This window comes from Chiloscyllium punctatum, chromosome 35 (assembly GCF_047496795.1).
Source record: "Chiloscyllium punctatum isolate Juve2018m chromosome 35, sChiPun1.3, whole genome shotgun sequence".
NCBI classification, from domain to species: domain Eukaryota; kingdom Metazoa; phylum Chordata; class Chondrichthyes; order Orectolobiformes; family Hemiscylliidae; genus Chiloscyllium; species Chiloscyllium punctatum.
This window is the reverse complement of record NC_092773.1, coordinates 16,470,992-16,496,452: the sequence shown is the minus strand read 5'-3', so window position 1 is coordinate 16,496,452 and position 25,461 is coordinate 16,470,992. Positions and strand designations below refer to the sequence as shown.

The 25,461-nt window shown below is 48.6% G+C and overlaps 1 protein-coding gene across 6 annotated transcripts in view; it reads left to right on the top strand.

Annotated features, from left to right (window-relative positions):
- LOC140459705 (fibroblast growth factor receptor 1-like) overlaps window positions 1-25,461 on the top strand; it is a 154,510-nt gene that overhangs the window by 47,638 nt on the left and 81,411 nt on the right. For 5 of the 6 annotated variants that reach the window (XM_072554133.1, XM_072554128.1, XM_072554130.1 and 2 more), the window contains one exon: window positions 22,488-22,689. In XM_072554133.1, the coding sequence (XP_072410234.1) occupies window positions 22,599-22,689 (91 nt within the window). In that variant the 5' untranslated portion in view covers window positions 22,488-22,598. Of the gene's footprint in view, window positions 1-18,910; window positions 19,289-22,487; window positions 22,690-25,461 lie in introns of those variants that run through there. The other variant, XM_072554129.1, reaches the window with a different exon arrangement.

The window sequence follows — 25,461 nt, the reverse complement described above, 5'->3', positions numbered from 1 at the left end:
CATACCTCATTCTTCTCATTTCCAATATTCTCCTTTTCCTGAGTGAAAACCGATGAAAAATGTTCGTTTAGCACCTCTCCGATCTCCACAGTGTCCACACTCAACTTCCAACTTCTGTCTTTTCACACTCAACTTCCCACTTCTGCCTTTGACTGGCCCTAGTCCTACCCTAATCATCCTCTTATTCCTCACATACCTATAGAAAGCTTTAGGGTTCTCCTTTCTTCTATTTGCTAAAGACTGCTCGTGTCCTCTCTTTGCTCTTCTAAACTCTCTCTTTAAATCCTTCCCAGCTGACCTGTAACTCTCCATCGCCTCATCTGAACCATCTTGCCTCATCAACACATAAGCCTCCTTCTTCTTCGTAACAAGAGATGCAATTTCTGTTGTTAACCACGGTTCCCTTACCTTATCAGTTCCTCCCTGCCTGACAGGAACATACCTATCAAGGGCACGCAATATCTGTTCCTTAAACCAGCCCCACATTTCCATTGTCTGCATCCCCTGCATTTTGCTGCCCCATTCTATGCATCCTAATTTTTGCCCAATCGCATTATAATTGCCCTTACCCCATCGATAACTCTTGACCTGTGGCATGTACCTATCCCTTTCCATCGCGAAACTAAACGTAACTGAATTATGGTCACTCTCTCCAAAGTGCTCACCTACAATTAAGTCAAACACCTGACCTGGTTCATTACCAAGCACCAGATCCAGTGTGACCTCCCCTCTTGTTGGCCCTTTGATAAACTGTGTCAGGAAACCCTCCTGTACACATTGGACATCCGACGTACTGGAGTTATAGCATTTCCAGTTAATGTTGGGGAAGTTAAAGTCCCTCATAATGACCACCCTGGTCCTTTCACTCCTTCCCAGAATAATTTTGCTAATCCTCTCTTCCACCTCCCTGGAACTCTGTGGAGGCCTATAAAAAAACTCCAAGCAGTGTGACCTCTCCTCTCCTGATTCTAACCTCAGCCCACACTACCTCAGTAGACGAGTCCTCATCAAAAGTTCTCTCAGCCACCGTTCTCCTACCCTTCACTACCAAGGCCCACGCATCCCCCTCTTTTACCACCTTGCCTGTTCTTGCGTCAGGGAGGATCTGAATGAGCTGGAAGCAGTTTTGAGAGTGTTTGGTAGGTGCGTATTTGCAACAGGCAAGTGGTCTCGTGAGGAATGGTTGGACAGGCGGGACTTGTATCCAGAGAGGTGACTTGTCTGAAGCATTGATGACCCGAAGCAGTCCGTCACGGTGTGTGTGAGTGGGAAACTTCATCTTGCGGAAGGGTGAAAATGCAGGCTTGAAGAAGAGGCCAGAAAGGAGGGAGTTTTGGTTTGTTCAGCTTCAGGTGAAACAGGGCAGCCCCAAATAGCGCTGGGAAGTGTGTTCACTGCACCAAGTGTTCACATCCAAAGACCGGACACACGTCAGTGGGAATCTTCCCAACTTGCATGGTCTGCTAACACACCAAGTGCTTTTTTTTTTGGAAGTTGTTTGCTGCTGCGCTTTCATATCACATCCAGGCAAACCTTGGAAACACATGGTTGAGTTCCATTACATTGAGGGCATGATTGCTCATCATCATGGCCTTCCCATCCAAAATATTGCACACACTACTCCAGATGCAATCTCACCATTGCTGTGCATGAAGTGCACAATTTGTCTTGCTGTGTCACTCACCTATCCCATTAGCCTTTGGGTTCTGTTTGGTGAATCCGTGTTTCAGGTCACTCCAGAGCCCTGAGCCACCTTTGAGAATTCCCAGCCACATCATCTTGACACATTTTTCATTGGAATTCCACCCCCACCACACCATGGGAGTGCTGGACATCGGAACGCCAGCAGCCAGTGCATCAGTGATGTTCACACAGTGGAATAGCCACTTCCAAAACTAACCGAAGCAGAGACAGTATCTGCTTCGGGGGCAAGGTCCCGGACGCTGGGGGAGCAAGCCACATGCCATGGACATGAAATGGCAACATAGCTGCTATTGGGGAGTGGTGGGGGGCTTCGGGGGGGAATCAGAAACGTCAAGAGAGAAGTGTAGGAAATGCTCAACAAGACAGGGAGCATCCACAGGTAGAGAAAAACAAATGTTCTTGTGACCTTACAGGAAGGGCATGGTTAGCGCCTTTTTCACAGGGAGCGGAGTCCCAAACTGTTTCTTGCAGAGGGTGGTACGTGTATAGAATAAGCTGCCAGAGGAAGTGGTGGGGGCTGGTACAATTGCAACATTTGAGAGGCATTTGGATGGGTATATGAATAGGAAGGGTTTGGAGGGATATGGGCCGGGTGCTGGCAGGTGGGACTAGATTGGGTTGGGATATCTGGTTGGCATAGACGGGTTGGATTGAAGGGTCTGTTTCTGTGTCATACAGCTCTATGACTTGATGTTCTGGGTTGAGAAAGAGCTCGTGTGAATTTCCTAACCCGCACTATCCTTTGTGTAACACCTTTTTGCTCTCAGTGCACATCAAATCTTAATTTATCCACAATTTGAAAGGAAAAGAAAGCAGGAGGAAATGGGTTTGCTGTAATTGAAGTGCACAAATGTCACATACTGAGTTTACTTCGTGTGTGTGTGTCTCTCTCTCTCTCTCTCTCTCTGTATGTTTCTGTGTGTGTGTGCGTTGCACTGATTGGTGTGGTAATGTGAATCACAGTGCTTGCAAATGGAAGGGTTTGTGTTAATCCTTCACAAGGAACAGCAAGTGATGGAAGCAATAATGCCAAACAGAACGCACCTCAATCCTTCATTTCCTGCTTTTTGAGGGAGCTTGTGGTGGACACAGCTGCTGTATTTAATTACCATTTGAAGGCAAAAGCCTCCGAATTGCAGTTATGTTGAGGGGGCATGTTTCAGTTTTGTGAAATGGGAATCTTGCCTCACCCAAGCTGTTGCTGATGAACGTTGTTTGTTTCTCATCCCCAAACATGCTGGGAATTTGGAGTGAAAGACCAAGCATGGAGAGAGGACTCATCATTGGCAGAGGCGCTGTTTTTGTCCCAGACTCATAGAAATGAAGCCAGGCCACGTTTCAAAAACCAAGAGGGAGATTCTCCTCCAATCCCTTGCGAACATCAGTCCCACAAACCATGCCAATTTAAGCAGAGCATCTGTTCCCAAATGGATCAGGACTAGCCCTATCAATACTGTGGCTCCGAGAGTCGATCAGAGGCTGGGAGCTCACATTTCCTGACTCCCCGCAGCCTCTCCATTTCATGGACAAGTCAGGTATGTGATGGAACTCTGGAGTGGGGGTGTGACCACTTGACCCGATGCTGAAGTGTCAGTGAATCCTTCCCTATTTTACTGTCTGTGCCTGAGAGTGAGGAGGCATGCTGCTGGAGCCAGCCTCCGGTTGCTAAGGTTAGGATGACTCCTGACTCATCAAAGCCTGTCCAGCATCTACAAGGCACAAGTCAGAAGTGTGAGGGAATACTTCCCCCTTGCCTGGATAGGTGCAGCCCCAACAATACTCAAAATGCCTGACACCACCCAGGGCAAAGCAGCCTGCTTGATTGGGACGAGATCCACAAGCACCCACTCCCTCCTCCACCACCAATGTTCAGCAGCAGCAGTGTGTACATTCTACAAGGTGCACTACAGAAATTCACCAAAGATCCTCACACGGCATTTTTCAAACCACAATCACTTCCATTTAGAAGGACAAGTGCAACAGATATTTGGGAACATCACCACCTTCAAATTCCCCTCAAAGTCACTTACCATCCTGACTTGGAAATATATCGCCATTCATTAACTGTCACTAGGTCAAAATCCTGTAATTCCCTCCCTAAGGGCATTGTGGGTCAACTCGCAGCGGTTTAAGAAGGCAGCTCACCCCCACCTTCTCAAGGGCAATAATAAAATGCTGTCTCAGTCAACAGCACCCATATCTCATGAACAAATTAGAGACAAAAAAAGCATTTCAGTTCCTCCTGTTGAGAAGCAATTTCTCAGGGAGCTGACGGACCACGTGCCGTTTGGATGGAGTGGGACTTGCTGAGGGCTGGAATAGTGACTGGTCAGTCGTTGTCAGGCTATAAGTTTGGGAGGTCTGTAGCCTGTGGGGACTGATGTTTGGAAGAGGTGGCGGGGAGGGGGGGTCTGCTCTCTGAGGGTGGATGCTTATTGCACTGTTGCAATGCCAGTTCTCATCAGGCTTTTGTATTTTGCCCAGTGCAACAAAAAGAAACAGTGGGAGTGCTGGAAAGGTGAAATATTAGCAGACAGTGCTGGAACCACAGCACAGCTTGTGTGAAGCAGTTGGAGTGTTTTTTTCTGCTTCTGTTTTCCATGTTGTGAGCAGCTTGTCTTTATGAAATGAGATGTGACAGTAGCCATTTGCTGGAGAGGAAGCCTCTTGTCGCTTCCCAGTGTGCTGCACGGTTGCTTCCTCACTCCCAGTTCTGTTCACGATTGTTCCTGCAGTCACCCAGTCCAGGAACACCTGGACTTTTTAAGGTCAACTTGGCATTGTTGTGTCCGAATCCGATCTGGATCCTTCCCTAAGATCTGGTGGCTGTCACTTCAAAGAACTGGTGTTGTTCCTAATTCTAGACTTGTGCATGTCTCAGATCTTCTCCATCCACTTTTGGCAGCTGTGCCTCTGAATGCCTCAGTCCACAGTTCCAGCGTCCTCTCCTTATCCTCTCTGCCCCTCTTTACCTGCCTTTGATGTACTGCTTTCCAACAAGATGTGTCTCAGCTTTTGGTTCCTGGGCCCTGATGTCACATGCTGTTCAATAACACTGAGATGAGGCACCTCATGATATGTTCAAGGTGCCACGTGAAGGAAAGTTGTTGTTGTTGGAGATTAGGGGTGACTCCTGGTGTGTTTCCTGAACCTCGTGGCCTGTGTGCTGGGCTATACAATCCCGACTGAGCTTAGCCAGGCAGCTGGAGTCGGTCAAACTGTGATGAGTTAGTGTGGTGGGAGTGGGATTGGGGAAGGGAGAGGAATATTGGGGCTTCACCATAGCCTGGTCACCATGTGGGAAACATCAACATACAAACGTGGAAATTGGGTGTGCGACAAGAAAGGGTCAGAATGGTGATGCCACTGCAGTTGAATAGCTTGCTGCTTTCAGTGCTGGAGCACATTGTCAGGAAAGAGGAATGGCCCACACCGTTTCAGTGTGGTTTTGATGCAAACAGCCTGAAGCTGAAATAGTGGCAGCATTTCACCACACACTGTCAGTGTTCCAGAAGGTGAGATCCGCCCAGGTAACTCTCTCTGTGATACCTTGGCCAGTAGCTAACAACAACCCACCTGGTCATCATCTCATGCACTGTTGGTGGGATCTTGCTGTGCACAGAACTGGCAGTTTATTTCCCTGCTGCACTGCCACTGCATATACAGTCATAGAGATGTTACAGCACGGAAACAGACCCTTCGGTCCAACCCGTCCATGCTGACCAGATATCCCAACCCAGTCTAGTCCCATTTGCCAGCACCCAGCCCATATCCCTCTGAACCCATCCTATTCATGTACCCATCCAAATGCCTTTGGAGGTCCTTGCTGGCTTTGTAACATTCTGTAGCTGCAAAAGGTGCTATGTAAATTCAAGTTGTTTCTTTAACCCCACACCCTGCCCTTTCTGGGTTCAAGGAGAGCAAGGTATGGGCAGGTGAACTGAAAGGAATATCGATCTTACATTGACTGCAAGCCCTGAGGCAGTAACTCTGACTCACTGACTTTACTGAATCTCTCCCGCTCGCTCTCTCTAAATCTCCCAGTCCAAATGGGTACAGGTTAGGCTGGATTGGCCAGGTGGAATTGTCCCGTAGTCTCCAGGGATGTGCTGGCCAGGTGAGGATCACCCTGGGAAATGCAGGGTTACAGGGATAGGGGAGGGCAGTAGGTGTGGATGGGGAACGGAATGGTCTTCAGATGTTTGGTGTAGATTTGATGGGCTGAATGGCCTGCTTGCACTCTGTTGGGATTCTATGATTCTGAATGAGAAAGCTCCAAGCCACTGAGTGGAGTGTGGCCTGTGTATTCTGCCTGGAGAAACCGTGTGTGTGAAACCCGGTGCAGGAATTGTGCCAAGTGCTTTGTTTGTTTTCCAGCCTTGGGTTTCTTGCTCACTTGTTTTCAATCGTTATGAAGTCTTGCACAAAGCTAGAAGCGGTGCATGTTCTTTTTTACAAGGATTTTTTGTTTGTTTTATTTTGAAAACTCCTTTCCCACCTCATGGAGAAGAAGGAAATGGGAAAGCCAGGGTAAAGTTAAGGCCTCTCGCTGCCTGAAGCCTTTTGAGGCTGGTGTGAATGGAGTGGTGGCTGGGAGGGGGAGGGAGAGAGAAAAAAAACACAGCTGAAGGAAAAGAGAAAATCTCTGTGGGGGGAACATGCGTTTGAATGGAGCTTTCCTAACCTTTTATACAGCTGGCTTCCTCCAGCCATTGTTCCCAATTTAAGGAGAGCAATCTGTCTGAGGCCCTGAAGCAGTCTCTTGTGCTCTTCTCTCTCTCTCTCTCTCTCTCTCTCTCATTCTATTGCACATACTTTTTTTTTCTCAGACTAGTAAGGTGGTGGGGGGGGGCAGGGTGTTTGGGGGCCAGGGAGATAGTGAGGAAAGAGCTCAGTCTGAGACTGGTACAACTGGGGAAGGGTGCAGGTCAAACAGTCAGGGGAGGCAGGAACAAAGCAGAGGATGAGGTCAGACTGATAAATTGATCTGCGTTTACTTCAATGTAAGGGGCCTAACAGGGAAGGCAGATGTACACAGGGCATGGTTAGGAACATGGGACTGGGATATCATAGTAATTACAGAAACATGGCTCAGGGATGGGCAGGACTGGCAGCTTAATGATCCAGGATACACATGCTACAGGAAGGATAGAGAGGGAGGCAAGAGAGGAGGGGGAGTGGCTGTACTTGGCATGACATCCAAGGAGGTTATTTGGGTGGAACTGAGAAATAAGAAAGGGATGATCACCTTATTGGGACTGTATTATAGACCAAATAATAATAGTCAGAGGGAAATTGAGAAACAAATGTGTAAGGAGGTCTCAGCTATCTGTAACAATAAGAAGGTGGTTATGGTAGGGGATTTTAACTTTCCAAACATCGACTGGGACTGCCATAGTGTTAAAGGTTTAGATGGAGAGGAATTTCTTAAGTGTGTACAAGACAGTTTTCTGATTCAGTATATGGATGTACCTACTAGGGAAGGTGCAAAACTTGACCTACTCTTGGGAAATAAGGCAGGGCAGGTGACTGAGGTGTCATTGGGGGAGCACTTTGGGGCCGGCGACCATAATTCTATTAGATTTAAAATAGTGATGGAAAAGGATAGACCAGATCTAAAAGTTGAAGTTCTAAATTGGAGAAAGGCCAATTTTGACGGTATTAGGCAAGAACTTTCAAAAGCTGATTGGAGGCAGATATTCGCAGGTAAAGGGATGGCTGGAAAATGAGAAGCCTTCAGAATTGAGATAGCAAGATCCACAGACAGTACGTTCCTTTTAGGGTGAAAGGAAAGTTTGATAGGTATAGGGAATGCTGGATGACTAAACAAATTGAGGGTTTGGTTAAGAAAGGGAAGAAAGCATATGTCAAGTACAGGCAGGTTAGCTTGACTGACACCCTTCGAAGAGTATAAAGACAGTAGAGATACATTTAAGAGGGAAATCAGGAGGACAAAAGGGGACATGAAATAGCTTTGGCAATTCGGGTTTATGAGAATCCAAAGGGATTTTATAAATAGATAAAGGACAAAAGGATAATTAGGGAGAGAATAGGGCCCATCAAAGATCAGCAAGGCAGCCTATGTATGGGACCGCAGGAGATGGGGGAGATACTAAATGAGTATTTTGCATCAGTGTTTTCTGTGGAATTCGACATGGAAGATGGAGAATGGGGGGAAACAGATGGTGACATCTTGAAAAATGTCTATATAACAGAGGAGGAAGTGCTGGATGTCTTGAAACACATAAAGGTGGATAAATCCCCAGGACCTGATCAGGTGTACCCAAGAACTCTGTGGGAAGCTAGAGAAGCGATGGCTGGGCCTCTTGCTGAGATATTTGTATCATCGATAGTCACAGGTGAGAAGCCGGAAGACTGGAGGTTGGCTAGCATGGTGCCACTGTTTAAGAAGGGTGGTAAAGACAAGCCAGGAAACTATAGACCGGTGAGTCTGTCCTCGGTGGTGGGCAAGTTGTTGGAGGGAATCCTGAGAGACAAGATTTACATGAATTTGGGAAGGCAAGGACTGATGATGGATAGTCAACATGGCTTTGTGCGTGGGAAATCATGTCTCACAAACTTGATTGAGTTTTTTGAAGAAGTAACAAAGAAGATTGATGAGGGCAGAGCAGTAGATGTGGTCTATATGGACTTCAGTAAGGCGTTCAACAAGGTTCCCCACGGGAGACTGATTAGCAAGGTTAGGTCTCAAGGAATACAGGGAGAACTAGCCATTTGGATACAGAACTGGCTCAAAGGTAGGAGACAGAGGGTAGTGGTGGAGGGTTGTTTTTCAGACTGGAGGCCTGTGATCAGTGGAGTGCCACAAGGATCGGTGCTGGGTCCTCTACTTTTTGTCATTTACATAAATGATTTGGATGTGAGCATGGAAGGTTTTGTTAGCACGTTTGCAGATGACACCAAAATTGGAGGTGTAGTGGGCAGTGAAGAGGGTTACTTCAAAGTACAATGGGATCTTGACCAGATGGGCCAATGGGCTGAGAAGTGCCAGGTGGAGTTTAATTTAGATAAATGCGAGGTGCTGCATTTTGGGAAAACAAATCTTAGCAGGACTTATACACTTAAATGTCAGGTCCAAGGGAGTGTTGCTGAACAAAGAGACCTTGGAGTGCAGGTTCATAACTCCTTGAAAGTGGAGTCGCAAGTAGATAGGATTGTGATAAAGGCATTTGGTGTGCTTTCCTTTATTGGTCAGAGTATTGAGTACAGGAGTTGGGAGGTCAGGTTGCGGCTGTACAGGACATTGGTTAGGCCACTGTTGGAATATTGCGTGCAATTCTGGTCTCCTTCCTATCGGAAAGATGTTGTGAAACTTGAAAGGGTTCAGAAATGATTTACAAGGATGTTGCCAAGGTTGGAGGATTTGAGCTACAGGGAGAAGCTGAACAGGCTGGGGCTGTTTTCCCCGGAGATTCGGAGGCTGAGTGGTGACCATATAGAGATTTATAAAATTATGAGGAGCAAGAGTGGCTTTGTAGAACTTCCCACTTCCCTGAAAGGAGAGCATGATGAATGTGAGCTAGGCATGGTGAAAGGCAGCTCTGGTTCCTATTCCAGTTTGTTACCCATTCCTCTCCATGTGACTGCAGTTTTGAGCTCAAGACTGATGGATTATGGGATTGAATATCTCAGTGGCACTCCATTGTAGCCACTGACAAAGAACAGTCACTTGGGGCTTGATGGTTCTGCAGGATGGATGATTCCCACGAGCTGCTTCCAATCCCATTCAAATCATTGACTTTTATGCAAATGATTCTGTTCCTTCATGTGCTTGGGCCTACTGGTGTCATGTATTCACAGGGCGCTATCAAATGGACATGTTGTCCTCCTGCTGTCAGCAGTTTGGTCTTTCTGAGCTGGAAACCAATTGTTTTGATGTGATGTGAAGGTTGTATCTGGACTCGGTCTTTCTGATTTGGCTCCAAGCTGAGCAGTGAGGTGTTACCTGCAACATTCTTTCTGAAATTCTCAAAGCTGAAGAGCACTGAATGTGGATGGGTCAGTGGACAGCTGAGTCGATTCACAAAGTGACGAGAACAAAAGAAATAAGTCAGTCCTCAGCACGAAGTATTATTACGTGTCAGCTTCAGTTTATTCCTTCACCCAGTCTCCAGACTGCCTTGCCTCTTTGGCAGTTGGATAAAGCAGCAGTGGGTTTGACCCTGTTTGGGGTTCAATCTTCAGGACTGCGCAAGCAAAAGGGGATGTTGTCTTTGGAAGTATTGGTGTCCAGGAGTTTCTGAGGCTCCAGGGGTTCGATGCTGAGTACACGTTGGGATCCCTGCAGTCCAGGAAATGAGCAGCTGATCTAACCGAGCTGGTTTGCATCACTTCAGAAAGGGTTAGAAACAAATTAGGAGCCGCAGTAGGCCATTCAGCCCGATGAGTCTGCCCCACCATTCAGTGTGATCATGGCTGATCATCCAACTCAGTCTCCTGGACCTGCTTTCTCCCCATACTCTTCGATCTTGGGGTCAAAGGGATCAAACTCCTTCTTGAAAACATTTGTTGCTTTCTGGAGAGGACAGTTCCACAGGCTCATCGCTCTCTGGGTGAAGACATTTCTCAAAATCTCATGGCCTACTCTTGTTGCTTCAACGGTGAGCCGTGGTCATTGGGATTATGTGTCCAGCCCTGTTTGACCCCCCATTCTTGTCAACTCGAGTGAATAGAGTCCAAACCAATCCAGTTTCTCTTGAAACCTGAGTTCTGCCATCTCAGGAAGCAGTCTGGGAAAGGGTTGGTGTGATCCACGGGGGTAAAAAATAGACACTTCTCCTGGTTTGGGAGGGGGTACTCATGCACAAAGGGGCCTCATTCAATTAGGTGCTCGCCTTTTCATGCTGTCTGACTCCATATTTTGTTTGGGAACATGGCTGACATGGACTGGATGGACCGAAGGGTTTGTTTCTGTGCTCTGTGACTCTGACAGTGTGATTTTCTTGGAAAGAGGGAATAGACCCAAGAAAATTGTCTCCCCCAACCCACACTGCTGAGGCTGGGCAGGGTTGGAGTGGGGTGGTCAGGTATGAATTGGCAATTACCCGTCTTAGATTGTGGAAAGTTTTATTTTGTGGGGTACCCAGGTCAGTCGTTCAGAGTTGATGAGTAAAACAAGAGTGTTGCAGATCACAGTCACTGGTGGAACAACACTGAGGGGACAGAGTGGCTAGCTCTGGCTTCCCAACTTGTGTGAGATGGCTTTACAAACTGATGGGGGGAGCTGAAGCTATTCCCCGTGTGATTGAACAGGGAGGGAGATGTTGACGCTGTATAGCGTGATTGGGCAGGATCATTGATCAGTACAAAGATTGAAGAGGAGGGTTGGAAGAAATTCTGTGGGCAGGTATAACACAATACAAACCTTTGTGGGAGGGAACTCCATCGCCCTCTCTAAAAAACAACAAAATCGTTTGTTACGGGAAGGTGCAAGGCTTTCCCGATTCACGGCAGTGTGCGTGTACTGGATGGTGCCCTGTGCTTGCACCTCAGCTCAATGGCTGTCTGAACCCATGAAGAACTACTTGCAAATGGTCATGTTCAACCCTTTCTACTCATTTAAAACAACCAAAATTCGTTTCAACAGCTGCTAATGGGGCATGCTGACAAAAGTACAAACTGACAGTACCCTTTCTCAGGTTAGCAGGGCCTACAGAATCACAGTGTGACCTAAAGACCTTTCCTTTGACAGAAGGAATGGCAGGAATGTTGTAGTACCCATGGCATGTTCCAGCAGCTGGCTCTGCCTTCTGAGAGCAAAGTCTTTGTTTCAGTTTTTTTTTCACTGATTTTTTTTTGTTTTGAAAAAGGAAGGACAAATGTAAGCATCCAGATGTGGCACTGAGCTGGGTCCCCTCAGGCTGCTGGTTTTCCATCTGGCAGCTTCATGTGTACATACAGAGAGAGAGGAGATTGCTTCCCTCCCTCCACTTGGATCACACTCACTCCTTCATTGACATAGAATACCACCTACAGGAGAGGGGTAAATTGCAGGTTGTGGCATTTGGAGTTAAGTTGACTGCCCAGAGTTGATCAATAAAAACCAAGTGAAACCATCAGTTCTCGACATTTTTGAGTCATATACCACAGAAACAGAGTCTTCTCAAACTAAACTAGTCCCACCTGCCTGCTCCTGGCCCTGCATCCCTCTGAATCTTTCCTATCCACGTACCTATTCAAATGTCTTTTAAACACTATAATTATACCCACATCCACCACTTCCTCTGGCAGTTCATTCCCGACACAAACCACTTGTAATGACTGAGCAAAATGTATAGCAGTACCCAGGCAGTTCAATGTATTATCCCACTCTTTGTGAAGAGAGACTGTCACAGTACCTGAGACCCCATCATTGAGAGCTGATCCATTGCAATGCAATTCCATGTTTAATAGGGGCTACATCTGAATCTCTGATGAGCAACCTCTCTAGTTTGGAAAATGAACTTTGAACACATGTGGTATCGGGATTGCTTCCAATGTTCATATTTCCCGGAGATATTTGTTTTGAGCCTGAGATTCTTCAGTGTTTTAGTTTCTGTGACCTTTTATTCCAATCTTTTCCATCTTTCCCTGCCCTTTGGAGTTTGCTGTTGTCATTCGGACATAGGGTGCCTCACCCAAAGCTTCCACAATCTGCTGGTTGCAGGAGTCACACCGTTATGGTCCCCTTTCCACACAGGCCTTCAACACCGTGTGTAGGTGTTGGATTTTCCAGCACAAAGACCCAGAGAGAGTTAACGGGTGAAATGGCAGGGTGAGATTGACCAGTGACTGCAACCTCTGATCACAGTCCACGTCGTCCATCTCTCAGAAAGGCATCTCAGGCTTTCACCACTTGGAAACGAAGGGGGTCAGGTCGTGCTACAGGAAGGGGATAGGTTTGTGAGGCAAGAGCAGGAGGAATGGGGAGAGGCCGGTTCGAATGAAGCACAGTGAAGTGGCTGACTGCTCTGGATGATGTGTTGGCTGAAAGTGTGTGTATGAGTGGATATAGCTGAGGATACATCCTCCATATACTGGCAGGGCTGGAGCTAAGGTGAGTTCTGGTGCTGAGATGGCAAGTTCAGTTGCTCACACACAGGTCTCCTGACTGCCCACTTCCACACTGGAATTGAAATGTCCACAGGACAACGCTGTCTGCAAAGAGGCCTCATAACCTTCTGAGAGGCAAGGAAGCCACACACACACGAGCTAAACTTCCTCATCCAAATGATGTTGAGTTCAACCTGTTTTTCTTGAATTTGAGCCTTGGGCCAGTTTGGCCAGAGAACACAATCCTGTTTGATTTTGGGGAATGGCCAGGCAGTCTTCCTGCCGAAAGAGAGTGTTGAGCGGAGTTTTCTTGATGGTTTTGGACTGAGAGGATGCTTTGTGACATGGAAGGCAGCCTCCCACAGTTTGTTTAGCTGGAGGGAGATTGCGAATGTGCACCCCATGGCTGGTCCCTCTGAACACCCACACTTGGGAGGGAGGGAGAGAGCGAGGGCAGTGCCAGTTTGGAGTAGGCGTTTCCATGGGGAAGGAGGGGACTTCCTCTCCAGCCCTTCCCCATTCCCTGACCCGCTTGGCTGGGATGGTTGCAGCGGGAGCTTTGGTGCTGGGCAATGCCAGAAGTGAAATTCTTGTGGCTGAAGTGATATTATTTGGCACCTGGAAAGGAGCCCTGGAGAAGATGGAGAGGAGGTCTGGGGGCTTGAGCCAAATTGAATCTTGCATTCTGTCTGTAATTAGTGTGTCATGAAAGAGGGTGCTGATGATGCCCAGGTAGGCAGTGAGGGCAGTCTGGGTCACATGGGCTATCTTTGCCCTTCTCACACGGCCCACCACTTCATCGAACAACAGGCGGAACTGAGTGTGTGGTCAGTATGAAGAGTTCTGTCCCACAACATGGCACTGGAACAGTGAGGTGGGGGGTGGGGCCATGAAAATCCGGCTCGTCGGGGGGCTTCAGAGCTTGCTCTGGTCACGATTCCAGCAAAGTGACCTGTCCCAGGGGTTTGTATGGTGCAGGCATCAAAGCTCACGTTTCACATACTGGGAATCGAACAACAAAGAGCTGTTCCAGATGCAGCAGGCTATGTTTTCTTGGTTTTACAACTTCCAAGATAGTTATTCGGTTCGACAGGCTCCTTCTCCAAACCAGACAGCGAGCGTTGGCCAGTCCCTGCACTCTGAAACAGCCAGCCTTTTCATCGGAATGATTACAGAACACACAGTCTCATCTTCCCTTTGGTTCACAAAAACAGAAGGGACTGACTGCAGTAATCTGGGGGGGGGGGGGGGGGGGGGGAGGGGTGGGGGGGTGGGGTGGGGAGCCTGGGAGCCTGGTTCCTGCCCAGGCACAGGTGACGATTACTTCCAGGTTGCAAGCTGTTGTGAGGGAAGCGTTTTGTCTCCCTGCTCGGTTTGTCTATCGCACCAGGGCGCTGCTGTTTGCTGCTTTGAGGATGTGGATCTTCTCTGCAGCCCAGTTTGAACGTTTTCAGTCAAGCTGCCCCCTCCTCCCCAATTAAAGAGGCTTCCCGGAAACTGGCATAGCACCGGCACCTCCCTTTGCTCAGTGATGGTGCCCCTGGCAGCTCACCCTGAACAAAAGCATCGGAAAGTCTTGCAAAGTCAGGAGGAGACTCCCACCTGCAACCTGAAGACCCAGAGAGAGAGAGAGAAATGTGGGTGATGTAAGGGATGTGGCACAAAACCAAATGAACATGGATGAGATAGAGTCGTAGAGTGGTATACCGTGGAAACAGACCCTTCGGTCCAACCCGTCCGTGCTGACCAGATATCCCAACTTAATCTAGTCCCACCTGCCAGCACCTGGCCCATATCCCTCCGAACCCTTCCTATTCATATACCCATCCAAATGCCTTTTAAATGTTGCAATTGTACCAGCCTCCACCACTTCCTCTGGCAGCTCATTCCATACACATACCACACTCTGCGTGAAAATGTTGCCCCTTAGGTCTCTTTTATATCTTTCCCCTCTCACCCTAAACCTATGCCCTCCAGTTCTGGACTCCCCGACCCCAGGGAAAAGACTTTGTCTATTTATCCTATCCATGCCCCTCATGATTTTATAAACCTCGATAAGGTCACTATATACCTCTATAAACCTCTATAAAGTTGATGGGACCTCATTGGCGAGGCTAGCATTTCATTCCCATTTGGTTAAGGGAGTAGCAGGGGCCAGCTGAGCTGTCATCCTGAACTATAGACTCTGTGTGGATCTCTGGGATGAGACCAAAACAATATCACTAGCTGAGAGACGGTAGCTGACAGGAGAAATTGCCACTCCATTCGAGATGGCATTTTGGCTATGCTTTGAGGTGAGTTCTGGAGTCCTGTCAGGGGATTCCTGATCTACACTTCAGGATCCAGAACAGAATCCCCAATCCCTTTCAGAATGCACCTGCCACCCACCCCCCTTCTTCGATGATCCCGTCAAGTTCCTGCAGCTAGCCCCAGGGTGTGGAGTTTGGTTTTCTCATCTCCTATCGGAGAGAAATAGTATTTGGGAGAGCAGGGAGCTGCGGCTGATGGAGTACTTTCACTCAGAATTCCTGCCTTCACATGGTTGGGATTGCACATGACTGAGATGATCAGGCATGATGTTGGGGTTACTGGTCGGTGCAGGTAAGCTCACCCCCACAACCCAGTCCTTGCCCTGGATGTTAGTTGTTGAGTCAGCCTGGGGGGTGTTGGGGTGGTCTTGTTGGAGAACCCATCTCTTTGATCGGAGCTGAGATGTTGACCTTGTGGTGCAGCTCCATGCTACTCTGAGTTGAGAACGAGGATGTATTGGTGCCCAGTTTTGCTTCCTTGAGTAAACAGACATGGTTTCCAAGTTGAAGCTAATCCAGACTGATTTCTAATTTCCTGTATAAACAGGCCTGTGGGTTCCAACAGGAAGTTGGGGAAGAGGGAGAGATCTTTTTATAAACTGCAGTTTATCTTTTCATCTGCCAGCCAAATGAGTTTGGATTTAACTGTTTGTTATCTCCGCTTCTGTCAGAGGAAGTGGAACGGGTGTCGGTTTATGAGGCTGTGAGTGGCTGTTCAGCCCATTGAGTGTGTGCGGTCCAAACATCAATGCTGTAATCCAGCTTTGTCTGCAGACACCAGCACTTGCAGTGTCCCTTTGATGGCGGTTTTGAGGTGGGGAATGTTTCTCCTTTCAGCGCTCTCTTACCCCCTCAGCTCCTCTGCCCCATGACCACCTTTTCCCAAACAGTAGAAGTCAGTGCACTTTGGTGACTGTGTTCCATTCGTGGAAGCAGATCCTTCCTTGCTGTCCAGTGCAGAGCCAGGATGAATGCTGTACTCCTGGATGTGGAGTCCCCCTGAGCAGTGTGGTATTGCAGTTTGGCTGAAGCGAGACGTTTCATTGTGCTCCTGGGATTTGTCGGAGAGCTTGGAGCTCCTGTGGCCCTGGGGACCCATGAGGACACCCTCCTGATGTACTCATAGGGCTCTGAGCTGCGAAGTCCCCGCACTGGGAACTTCCCACTTCACATGGTCAGCCTGTATCCTCCTGCTCCCTTGGTGTTCCTGGTCTTAAAGCGAGTTGGATAAGAGTGAGCAGAGATATACATGTACACAAATCCATGATCAAAGGGCTGAGCGCTGGAGAGTCAATATTATTCTTCAATTGAAGAAACAAGCTCGAACAAGTACAAATAATTTGAGGCCGGTTAGCATAATGTCAGTGTTCAGAAAAATAATGTAGTCCTCGAAATGACCCCAGGAAACATTGAGGAATTGCAGCCGAAGGGAAGGTCATGCTGACCAGTGTCACTGAATTTTCAGATTGAGAGTCACAAAGTAGAAATAAAGGGAGTGGGAGAATCAGAGAACTTTTACAGCTTAGAAAGTCCTTCAGCCCATTGACGCTGACACTACCCAGCAAACCTCCATGATCAGTTATATTTTCAAGAGATCTTCCACTGAGCAGCACTTTGCAGGGCCGGTAGCAGAATGGGTAGCAAGTTGGCACCAAGGTGAGAGGGTTGTGCACTCAGGATACTGAGTTAAACTGGCAAAAAGAGTGCAATTGTGTTATGGAGTCATACAGCACAGAAAGAGTCCAGGCTGAACATCATCCCACATTAATCTATTGGCCCGTATCCCTCTGAACCTTCACTATTCACATAAATGTAGTAACTGTACCTGCATCCACCACTTCCTCTGGCAGTTCATCCCACACATGGTTCACTGTGTGAAAAAGTTGCCCCTCGGGTCCTTTTTGAGTTTTAACTCCCAACACCAGGTCCCACTCTGTCACCATGCCCCACTGGCTAACCCATCTGATGTGCACACCACAGAACAATTTTGCATGACCAACAGATGTAACCTGTACATCTCTGGACTGTGCAAGGAAACCCACGCAGACACGGGGTGAAGATGCAGACTCCACACAGGCAGTCGCCTGAGGCTGGAATCGGACCCAGCTCCCTGGTGCTGTGAGGCAGCAGTGCTAACTTACTGGGCCACCATGTCACCCACCCTGTCTGTGTATGAGTACTTCTTAACATCTGTCCAGAATGGTCTGGTCCTAACACTCCGACCATGTCCCCTATTCTAAAACCCTCAACCAGTGGAAATAGTTTAGCTTTATTTACCCTGTCTTCTCCTGTTAATAAACTGCAGACTTCGATCAGGTCACCCCTTACCCTTCTATATTCTGGAGAAAACAGGCCTAATTTGTATCATCTCTCCTCATAGCTTCACCCCTGATAGTTTCCCACCTTCCCTGCTTCTGTGAAAGGAAATGCCTCTCTCTCCTCAGGGACTTCTGTGCTGCTGGCTCTGCCCAGCCACTCCCTCTCTCACTGGCCTCCTCTTGACTTGTATCCATGTTCCAGAAGTGATGTACTGTTTGACAGACACAACCTTCTAGTTTAACAGCAGGGCACGGCCTCTGCCCTGTGAGGCTTCATTTTTCAAGAGCACTGACTTGTTAAGATTTTCTGTCTGACCGACTCTTGGTTTTGGCTTGTCACGTGTATCTTTAAGGGTTTTCTACCTTGTCAAGGGAACGGATTGTTTAGCCTTCCTGTGGTCAGCTTCATGGAGGATTTCTCTGTGGGTCTGCTAAGAGGTCTTGATCAAGTTGAAGATGTTTTTGACTGGTGTCTGTGACTGCAAGCCATGAATATGAGAGTCAGTACTCAATCCGTTGTAAATCCAAGGGAAACGTGTTCACCCAGAAAGGGGTTAGAACGTGGACTGTGTTCCCACAGGGAGGAGTTGAAGTGACAAGCGAAGGCCTGATCGAAAGATGAGAGAGAGAGAAAGAGAAGAAAGCCAGGACTCATGAATTGTGTCAGATGAAGAAGGGTGGGAGCATGCAAGCCAAGCATGGTTCACTTGGGCCGAATGGCCTGAGGATGAACAGTCAACATCACGTGGAATTTACTCTTTAACTTTCTGACTGAGCCACCGAAGTCACAGCAGCCTGCAATTGTCAGAAAAGCCTGAGATGGATCTGGCAGGAGGAGGAGTCAAATGATCGGGATCTTTCCCTCCGTCTGAAGACCAGTACGAAAGCAGCTTGTCCCTCTCTGCCACCAACCCCCCTTCTGAGCAGTGACGGGGCTGGGGGCACAGGGGTTAAAAGCTGAAAACATGCTGGAGTTGTTTGACAGTCCGAGCAGAGCTCCGCCGATTTGATCTCTGGCCATGTTGATGCTCCTAATACTTGGAGAATTATTCAGCGCTGAAGAGCTTGAGCCAGATCTCTGCTGTGTGCCTCATTCCTGAGTCATCAGCACGTAGTAATCATGATGTGGTTGTTGCTGTCGCTGCCAAGTGCAGGTTATACAGTCAGTTGATTGGAGCCATGCATCATTCTGACAGGAACCACTCTGTACTGGAGAATCATATTGATCGAAGGGACTATGCCTGATGCTGTCACTGTCTCTGTGCCACACAAGTGATTTGAAGTAGCAAACCTCGCACTGGTCACTTGCAAAACCAACCAACGTGGACAAATATGATCAGCCTTGAGGCTGTTTCTTTTGAGGAGAGAACAGTTGGGTCCTTCAGAAATGCTGGTTGATTTCCTGCCTGTGCGGTTGGGAGGCCGGAGAGAGTGATAGATTCTGACAGGCTGTGTGTCACAGGCAGAGGGTGGACTCTGGCCTTGCCCTTTATATGACGTGATCCCCCCCCGCCACCTCCTCGTGTTTGCTCAAGGAGCTTCTGAACAAGCCGTCCGCAGCACAGGGAACTTGGAGGAGTCTGTCTGCTCTCCAGGCTGGCTCAGCATCACAAGGGAGTGTCGCTCCTGCCCCGGTCCTCAGTTGTCGGAAGTGAGCACGGGCAGTGAATCGTCATGGTCTGTGGAAGGTGGTCTGTCGCTGTCTTTTGAAGTGGTGTTTGAGCCTGACCCGATCTCTCTGTTGTGAGAGAGACACAGGACTGCAGATTCTGTGTGAGCAGCACCCGGCAACTGGAGTCTGACTGGAAGTGCCGGCCTTCAGTTGCCTTTCCCTGCAGTGGGGAAATTGTTCACAGAGCCAAGGAGAGTCAAGGGAACAAACGTTCACATTTCAACTTGCAGCAGGTCAGGAAAGGAAACAATGAATGGTAGATTCAGTGTACTTTCAAGAGTTTGAAAATCTCAAACTGAGAGACTTGTTAGTTTGTGTGTGTGTGTGTCTGTGTTTGGGGGTGTGTAGGGGGGTGGGGGTGTGTGTGAAGGGTTTTCTGTGTGTGTGTGTGTGTGTGTGTGTGCCTGTATGTTTATTGAAACAGATAGCTGCCAGAGTGATCATTGTTTGCCCACAGGTTGCACAGACCGCACACAAAGTGGGTGCTTTGCTGAGATTGCCTTGACAACAGTGCCTTAGCTTTCTCTCAGTGAAACTCTGCAAGTCTCCAGCAGCCAAGGCGTCAGGAAAGGGAGCAATGTTTGGAGTGTACCCTGTGGTACTTGAGGAGGGACCAAGGGAACTCTGAAGGGCTTGGGCTGCTGGGGTCAGTGGGTGGCTCTGAGCTCTGATGATGAAAACTGGAGATGCCCAGCACAGTCCATCTGATGGGTGCTTCTGTTCTGCCAGCTGCTAGTTTGTCCCCGTTTAGTGTAGCAATGGGGGTGGCTGCCCTTTTATGCTGCTGCAGCAGTAATTGGAGAGTCAGAGCCACGATGTGAAACTCGGTGCTGGCATTAACAACCTGAAAATGTGTTCGTGCTGGTGAGGCCATACCTGGAGTAGTGTGTGCAGTTTGGGTCTCCTTACTTGAGAAAGGATGTACTGGCACTGGAGGGGGTGCAGAGGAAGGTTCACTAGATTGTTTCTGGAGTTGAAAGGGTTGGCTTATGAGGAGAGACTGAGTAGACTGGGATTATATTCATTGGAATTCTGAAGAATGAGGGGGGAATCTTACAGAAACATAAAATTGTGAAGGGAATAAATAAGATAGAAACAGGGAGGTTGTTTCCACTGGTGCGTGAAACCAGAATGAGTGGGCTTAGCCTCAAAATATGGGGGAGCAGCTTTCAGACTGAGCTGTGCAGGAATTTGTTCACCCAGAGGGCTGTGTACCTGAGGGATCCCCTGCCCAGTGAGCTTACCCTCTGTGAAGGTTTTGTAAGGCAAAGGTGGACAAGAGGTTTGAACAGTAAAGGTATGAAGGGTTATGGTGAGAGGGTGGGTCAGTGGAACTGAGACCTCAGAAAGATCAGCCATGATCTTACTGAATGGTGGAACAGGCTCAAAGGGGTCAGATGGCTACTCCTCCTGCCTGTATAGATACCAAACTCCAAAATAAACCAGGCGATGGTGCTGGGTGTGAGTGCAAGGGTTTTGTTTTCTGACTGGGAGTAATAGCCATTTTCCTGGCTATCTCCTGGTTCCCAGCTCCAGTTTGCCATGTGTGATCCTCAGTCGTAGCTGGGTATTGCACAGTACCCGAGGGTCTTGGTTCCTCAGAGCCTGGTTTGTGGTGGGATTCCTGTGCAGTCCAGTAACCTTGGCGGCTGTGTCACCCAAAAAAAATTCCGTGGGCTCATCCGCAAGCTGTGAACATCTTGTAGGAATGTGGGAATGTGGGATTTGGGAAGCAGGTATTCACTGGTTCTCGTCAGAGCTCAAGCCCACGACAAAAGCAGCTCTCAGTGGTTTTGATGCATCTCAGTAATATAGCTCGGGATTCATGTGTGTTTCCACCGGGCCGATGGTGTTTGACTCCGAACTGAATGATTTGTTGCTGCTGTAAAGTCTGCCATGACAGTGTTTCACGAGCATTAATGTGGTGCACCAAACACAAGACCGTGTCTCAGGGTACTTTGCAGGTGCATTATCAGATGAAATTCGACACGGAGCCCCTGATCAGGGCTGCTGAATGGAAGCCTGGTCAGAGTGACATGATTCAGATGTGCCATGAAAGATAACAGTGAGGTCGAGAGAGAGAGAGAGAGAGAGAGGTGAACGGAGGGAAGAGCAGGCTTTAAGACCATGGTTGCTGAAGGCGCAGTGATCAGTGGTGGAACCAGAACTGGAAGAGCACAGATAACTGGGAGGGTTGCTGGCCTGGGAGTTCCTTCTCAAGCTGAGGAGGGACAAGGCAGACGATGGAGGTGAAAATACGTTTTTATTAAGGCTTGCCCATCAGCCAGTGTTGGTCAGTGGGCACAGGGCTCATGGCTGCATTGGGACTTGGTTGGTGCAGCAGCGTTGGGCTGATCTAGATTCTCCAGAGTTTGCAAGGTGGGAGGCTGCTCATGATGGGGAGCTCTGGTCCAGCCAAACCCAGTAGGAACAGGGTACAACCTGTGACGAGATCATTGGCATTGCTCGACATGTTGTCGAGTGGTGGGGCAGGGGAATGTGCTGTCATTGCTTTCATAGTGATGTGCAAGTTCGATCCCAGTCAGAGTCTCTCCTGGCTCTGCTGACATGTTGCTTCAGAGACAGTGTGTGCACTGAGGTCAATAAAACTCGAGGTAAGAGTGTTGAACTCTCACTCATGAGCCACTGGCTATTTAGCGAGTTACCTCATCACAGAGAGTAAACGGGACATGTCAGCCTCCACACCGATGGGCGAGGGAGATTGGTAAACCCACCACAGTACCCTGAGCTGGGAAGGTGTTCACCTCATGGGATTATTGCTCAAGTGTTAATCCAGAACCTCAACTCATCTTCTGGGGACCCAAGTTTCAATCCCATCTGGTGGAATTCTCATTCCTTTGGGGGAATGAACAATCTATTAATGACAATGAAACCATCATTGATTGTCAGAAAAAGCCCATCTGGTTGAGTAATGCCCTTGAGGGAAGGGAATCTGTCATCCTGTCCGGCTTACATGTGGCTCCATATCCACAGTAATGTGGCTGGCTCTCAGCTTCTTCAGGTTTGGGACTGGAACAGGGTTGTGGGGAAAAAACAACAGGGTTGGCTGTTTTTGATTGATGAACTTCTGCACCCCCCCCCCCGGCAAAAATGCGATACGCACTCACACACAAACATAGAGACACACACACACACACAGGCACTCTCACACTCACACACAGAGGTGCGTTCGTGCACACACACATGCGCACCTGATGTCTGAGATTTGCTGAGATTCTCAGCACCTTGGGCCAACACAAGGAGTCAGCCTGTTGAAGTGCCATGAGAATGTTGGTCACTGTGAAGTGATCACCCACATAGTTGATTCCCCAAACGAATTGCTCTGAGGAACATGGCACTGATTTGCTGGTTGAAACTGGGCCAGTTTCCTTCCTTGTTGGTTTTAATTGGAAACCTTCTGTTCTTTGACAGCTGCAAGATCGCAGTCGGGCGAATCGCTTGTAGAGGTGGGGAAGCTATACCGGACCGGAATACAAATGGTGATAGTTCGGGCCATTGGCTGAGAGCTGAAGCAGAACTGGAATGATCGGCTGCGTTCACCTGGTGTGCTGGGCTGTGCTTGGCTTAGTGTCTGTCTCGACAGCACGGCCAGCACTGACCTTCCCAGATCAAGGTAAGGACTGCTCTCTGACCGGGCCATGATAGCCTCACATTCAGGACAGTGGCAATAGCTTCATCACGCCACACTCTGGCTGGGAACAGTGTCTGCTCAGGGTTAGCCAGTGAGCCCCACACGAGACACGAGTCCGTCATTCAGGTTGATGTTCCCTGGGAGAGTGTCGCACTGTCTGAGGTTCTCTGATTGGGCCAGACTTTGTTTGTTCTTCTCCACCATGTTTCTTTCTGTGTCAGCGCAGGAGTTAGATTGCACCTTTGTCAGTGAAGTAATAAGCATCCACCTCACACCCATCTGCAAGGATGGAGTTGAGAGAATTTGGTGCACACGTGTGAATGTATTGGTAAATGCATGGAAATAACTGCTATCCGCATGCATCATGCTCAATTCCACTGTTTGCTACTTCTTCTGCAAACTTGTCATCCTGTTTACAAACCCCTGCCAGAAGTGAGAGGAGACTGGAAAACTGCAAGACCCATTGATGACACAGTTTGCCCATGTTCACTCCAAAGATAAGAATCTGAGTCAAACGCTGAGAATGCTGGAGGAACTCAGCAAATCTGGCAATATCTGTGCAGAGAGAGAGAGAGATAATGTTTCAAATCCGGTAGGACTCTTCGGCACTGAATGAGCATCATACCGGGTTGGGAATGTTAATTCGGTTTCTCCCTGTGTAGCAGTGCAGCCATTCCTGCTGCAGCTCACTAGCATTCTCTGTGGTAGTTTCAGGTGACCAGCATCTGAGGGCTTGGGCCTGGAGAACAGCTGTGAGGGCTGTGCAGCCCTAGAGTACGGGCTGCTTGGAGCTCCGTTGAAAGTACGTTTGCCGATCTGAGGGAGATCCTGTGGGTTCCATTTGCAGTCTGAAGATTGGAACCCGTTAGCTCGGTATGGGCCCAGTCTGTGATGTGTACCCGTTAGCTCGGTATGGGCCCAGTCTGTGATGTGTACCCGTTAGCTCGGTATGGGCCCAGTCTGTGATGTGTACCCGTTAGCTCGGTATGGGCCCATTCTGTGATGTGTACCCGTTAGCTCGGTATGGGCCCATTCTGTGATGTGTACCCGTTAGCTCGGTATGGGCCCATTCTGTGATGTGTACCCGTTAGCTCGGTATGGGCCCATTCTGTGATGTGTACCCGTTAGCTCGGTATGGGCCCAGTCTGTGATGTGTACCCGTTAGCTCGGTATGGGCCCAGTCTGTGATGTGTACCCGTTAGCTCGGTATGGGCCCAGTCTGTGATGTGTACCCGTTAGCTCGGTATGGGCCCAGTCTGTGATGTGTACCCGTTAGCTCGGTATGGGCCCAGTCTGTGATGTGTACCCGTTAGCTCGGTATGGGCCCAGTCTGTGATGTGTACCCGTTAGCTCGGTATGGGCCCATTCTGTGATGTGTACCCGTTAGCTCGGTATGGGCCCAGTCTGTGATGTGTACCCGTTAGCTCGGTATGGGCCCAGTCTGTGATGTGTACCCGTTAGCTCGGTATGGGCCCAGTCTGTGATGTGTACCCGTTAGCTCGGTTTAGACCCCAGTGTGTTACTCAGGGATTTGGTGATTCTGTCTTTCAGGTGAGAGATAGTTGCGTGTGGACTATGCCTTGATGCTGTGCAAGGGGTACTAACAGAGCTTTCTTTTCTCTCCTGGCCAATATGTATTCATTGCTTAAGGCTTCAACAAAGAGCATCTCATTTTTCAGTTAGTGGGATCTTGCTGTGCAGAGAGTGGCTGCTGTGTTTCCTGTATTGTAACTCTGGTGATGCTGTCATGTGTTCTGGGATGTCGTGAGGTTGTAAAATATGCTACAGAAATGCTCATCTCACTCTGTCAAAATGGTTCAGCAGGAAGGCAGTCCCAGGAGCTTGGGTCCCTGGTGACAGACCCTGATGTAGGAGTGGGTTAAGTACTGAAGTCTTGTTGTTTGAAGCAGGCTGTCCATCTGTGTCCAAGGCCTGAGATTAACCTGTGTGCTGTCGATGCACAGAGAGTACTGACACTTGCGAATGTTATTCTCTGGCCTCTGCCAAGTCCTCAGTCCCTGCCAAGCTGAAGAGTCAGGCAAATTGTTTGCAGGTGATGAAGACTTGGAGACGCCAGTGTTGGTGGTGCACTTACACAGAATGAGTGATTTCACACTGACTCACTAGCAGGCCGTGGTTCAGGAAGAGGATAGCCCCCCTCCCCCACCAGCCAGCCCCCCCCTGTTAGACCACAACCTGTTAGTGTGAGCCACATATGATGAACAAGGCTAGCAGTCCCAGGCATTGCATCTGACCTGGGAGACTTCAATGCACTGCTGCATCGCGGTCTCAGAACGTTAGCTCCTGAGAGACGATGCCGAAGAGGACTCAGTTCCCAGGAATCGGAAAAGTGGAGGAGGTCTTCAGGATGATTTTGGGTGGTATTGACTGGATAGCGAAATCCTTTTTCTGCTGTTTTCAGAAAAGCATTGAGGAGATGTGAAAATAAACAGAGTCAGGCCATTGGCGGAACGAATGGGGAAACGCATATTCACTTTCTCCACAGAAAGCAGGAGATCCCTGGGGACTGAATCAGGCATCAATATAGTTCACAAACCAATCCATAAAAGGGTAGGATGGAACGACATTCCAGGACAGTCATTATTTCATTGAAAGGCAAAATCCGAATCAGGGGATGAATGGTTTCTTCCACTGCATTTTCTGACAACAAACTAAAACTCTCTCGACTCTTTTAAACTGAAAATAAAGCTCCTTGACATTGATTCTGTCCAATACTCCCAGCACAGGAGTACG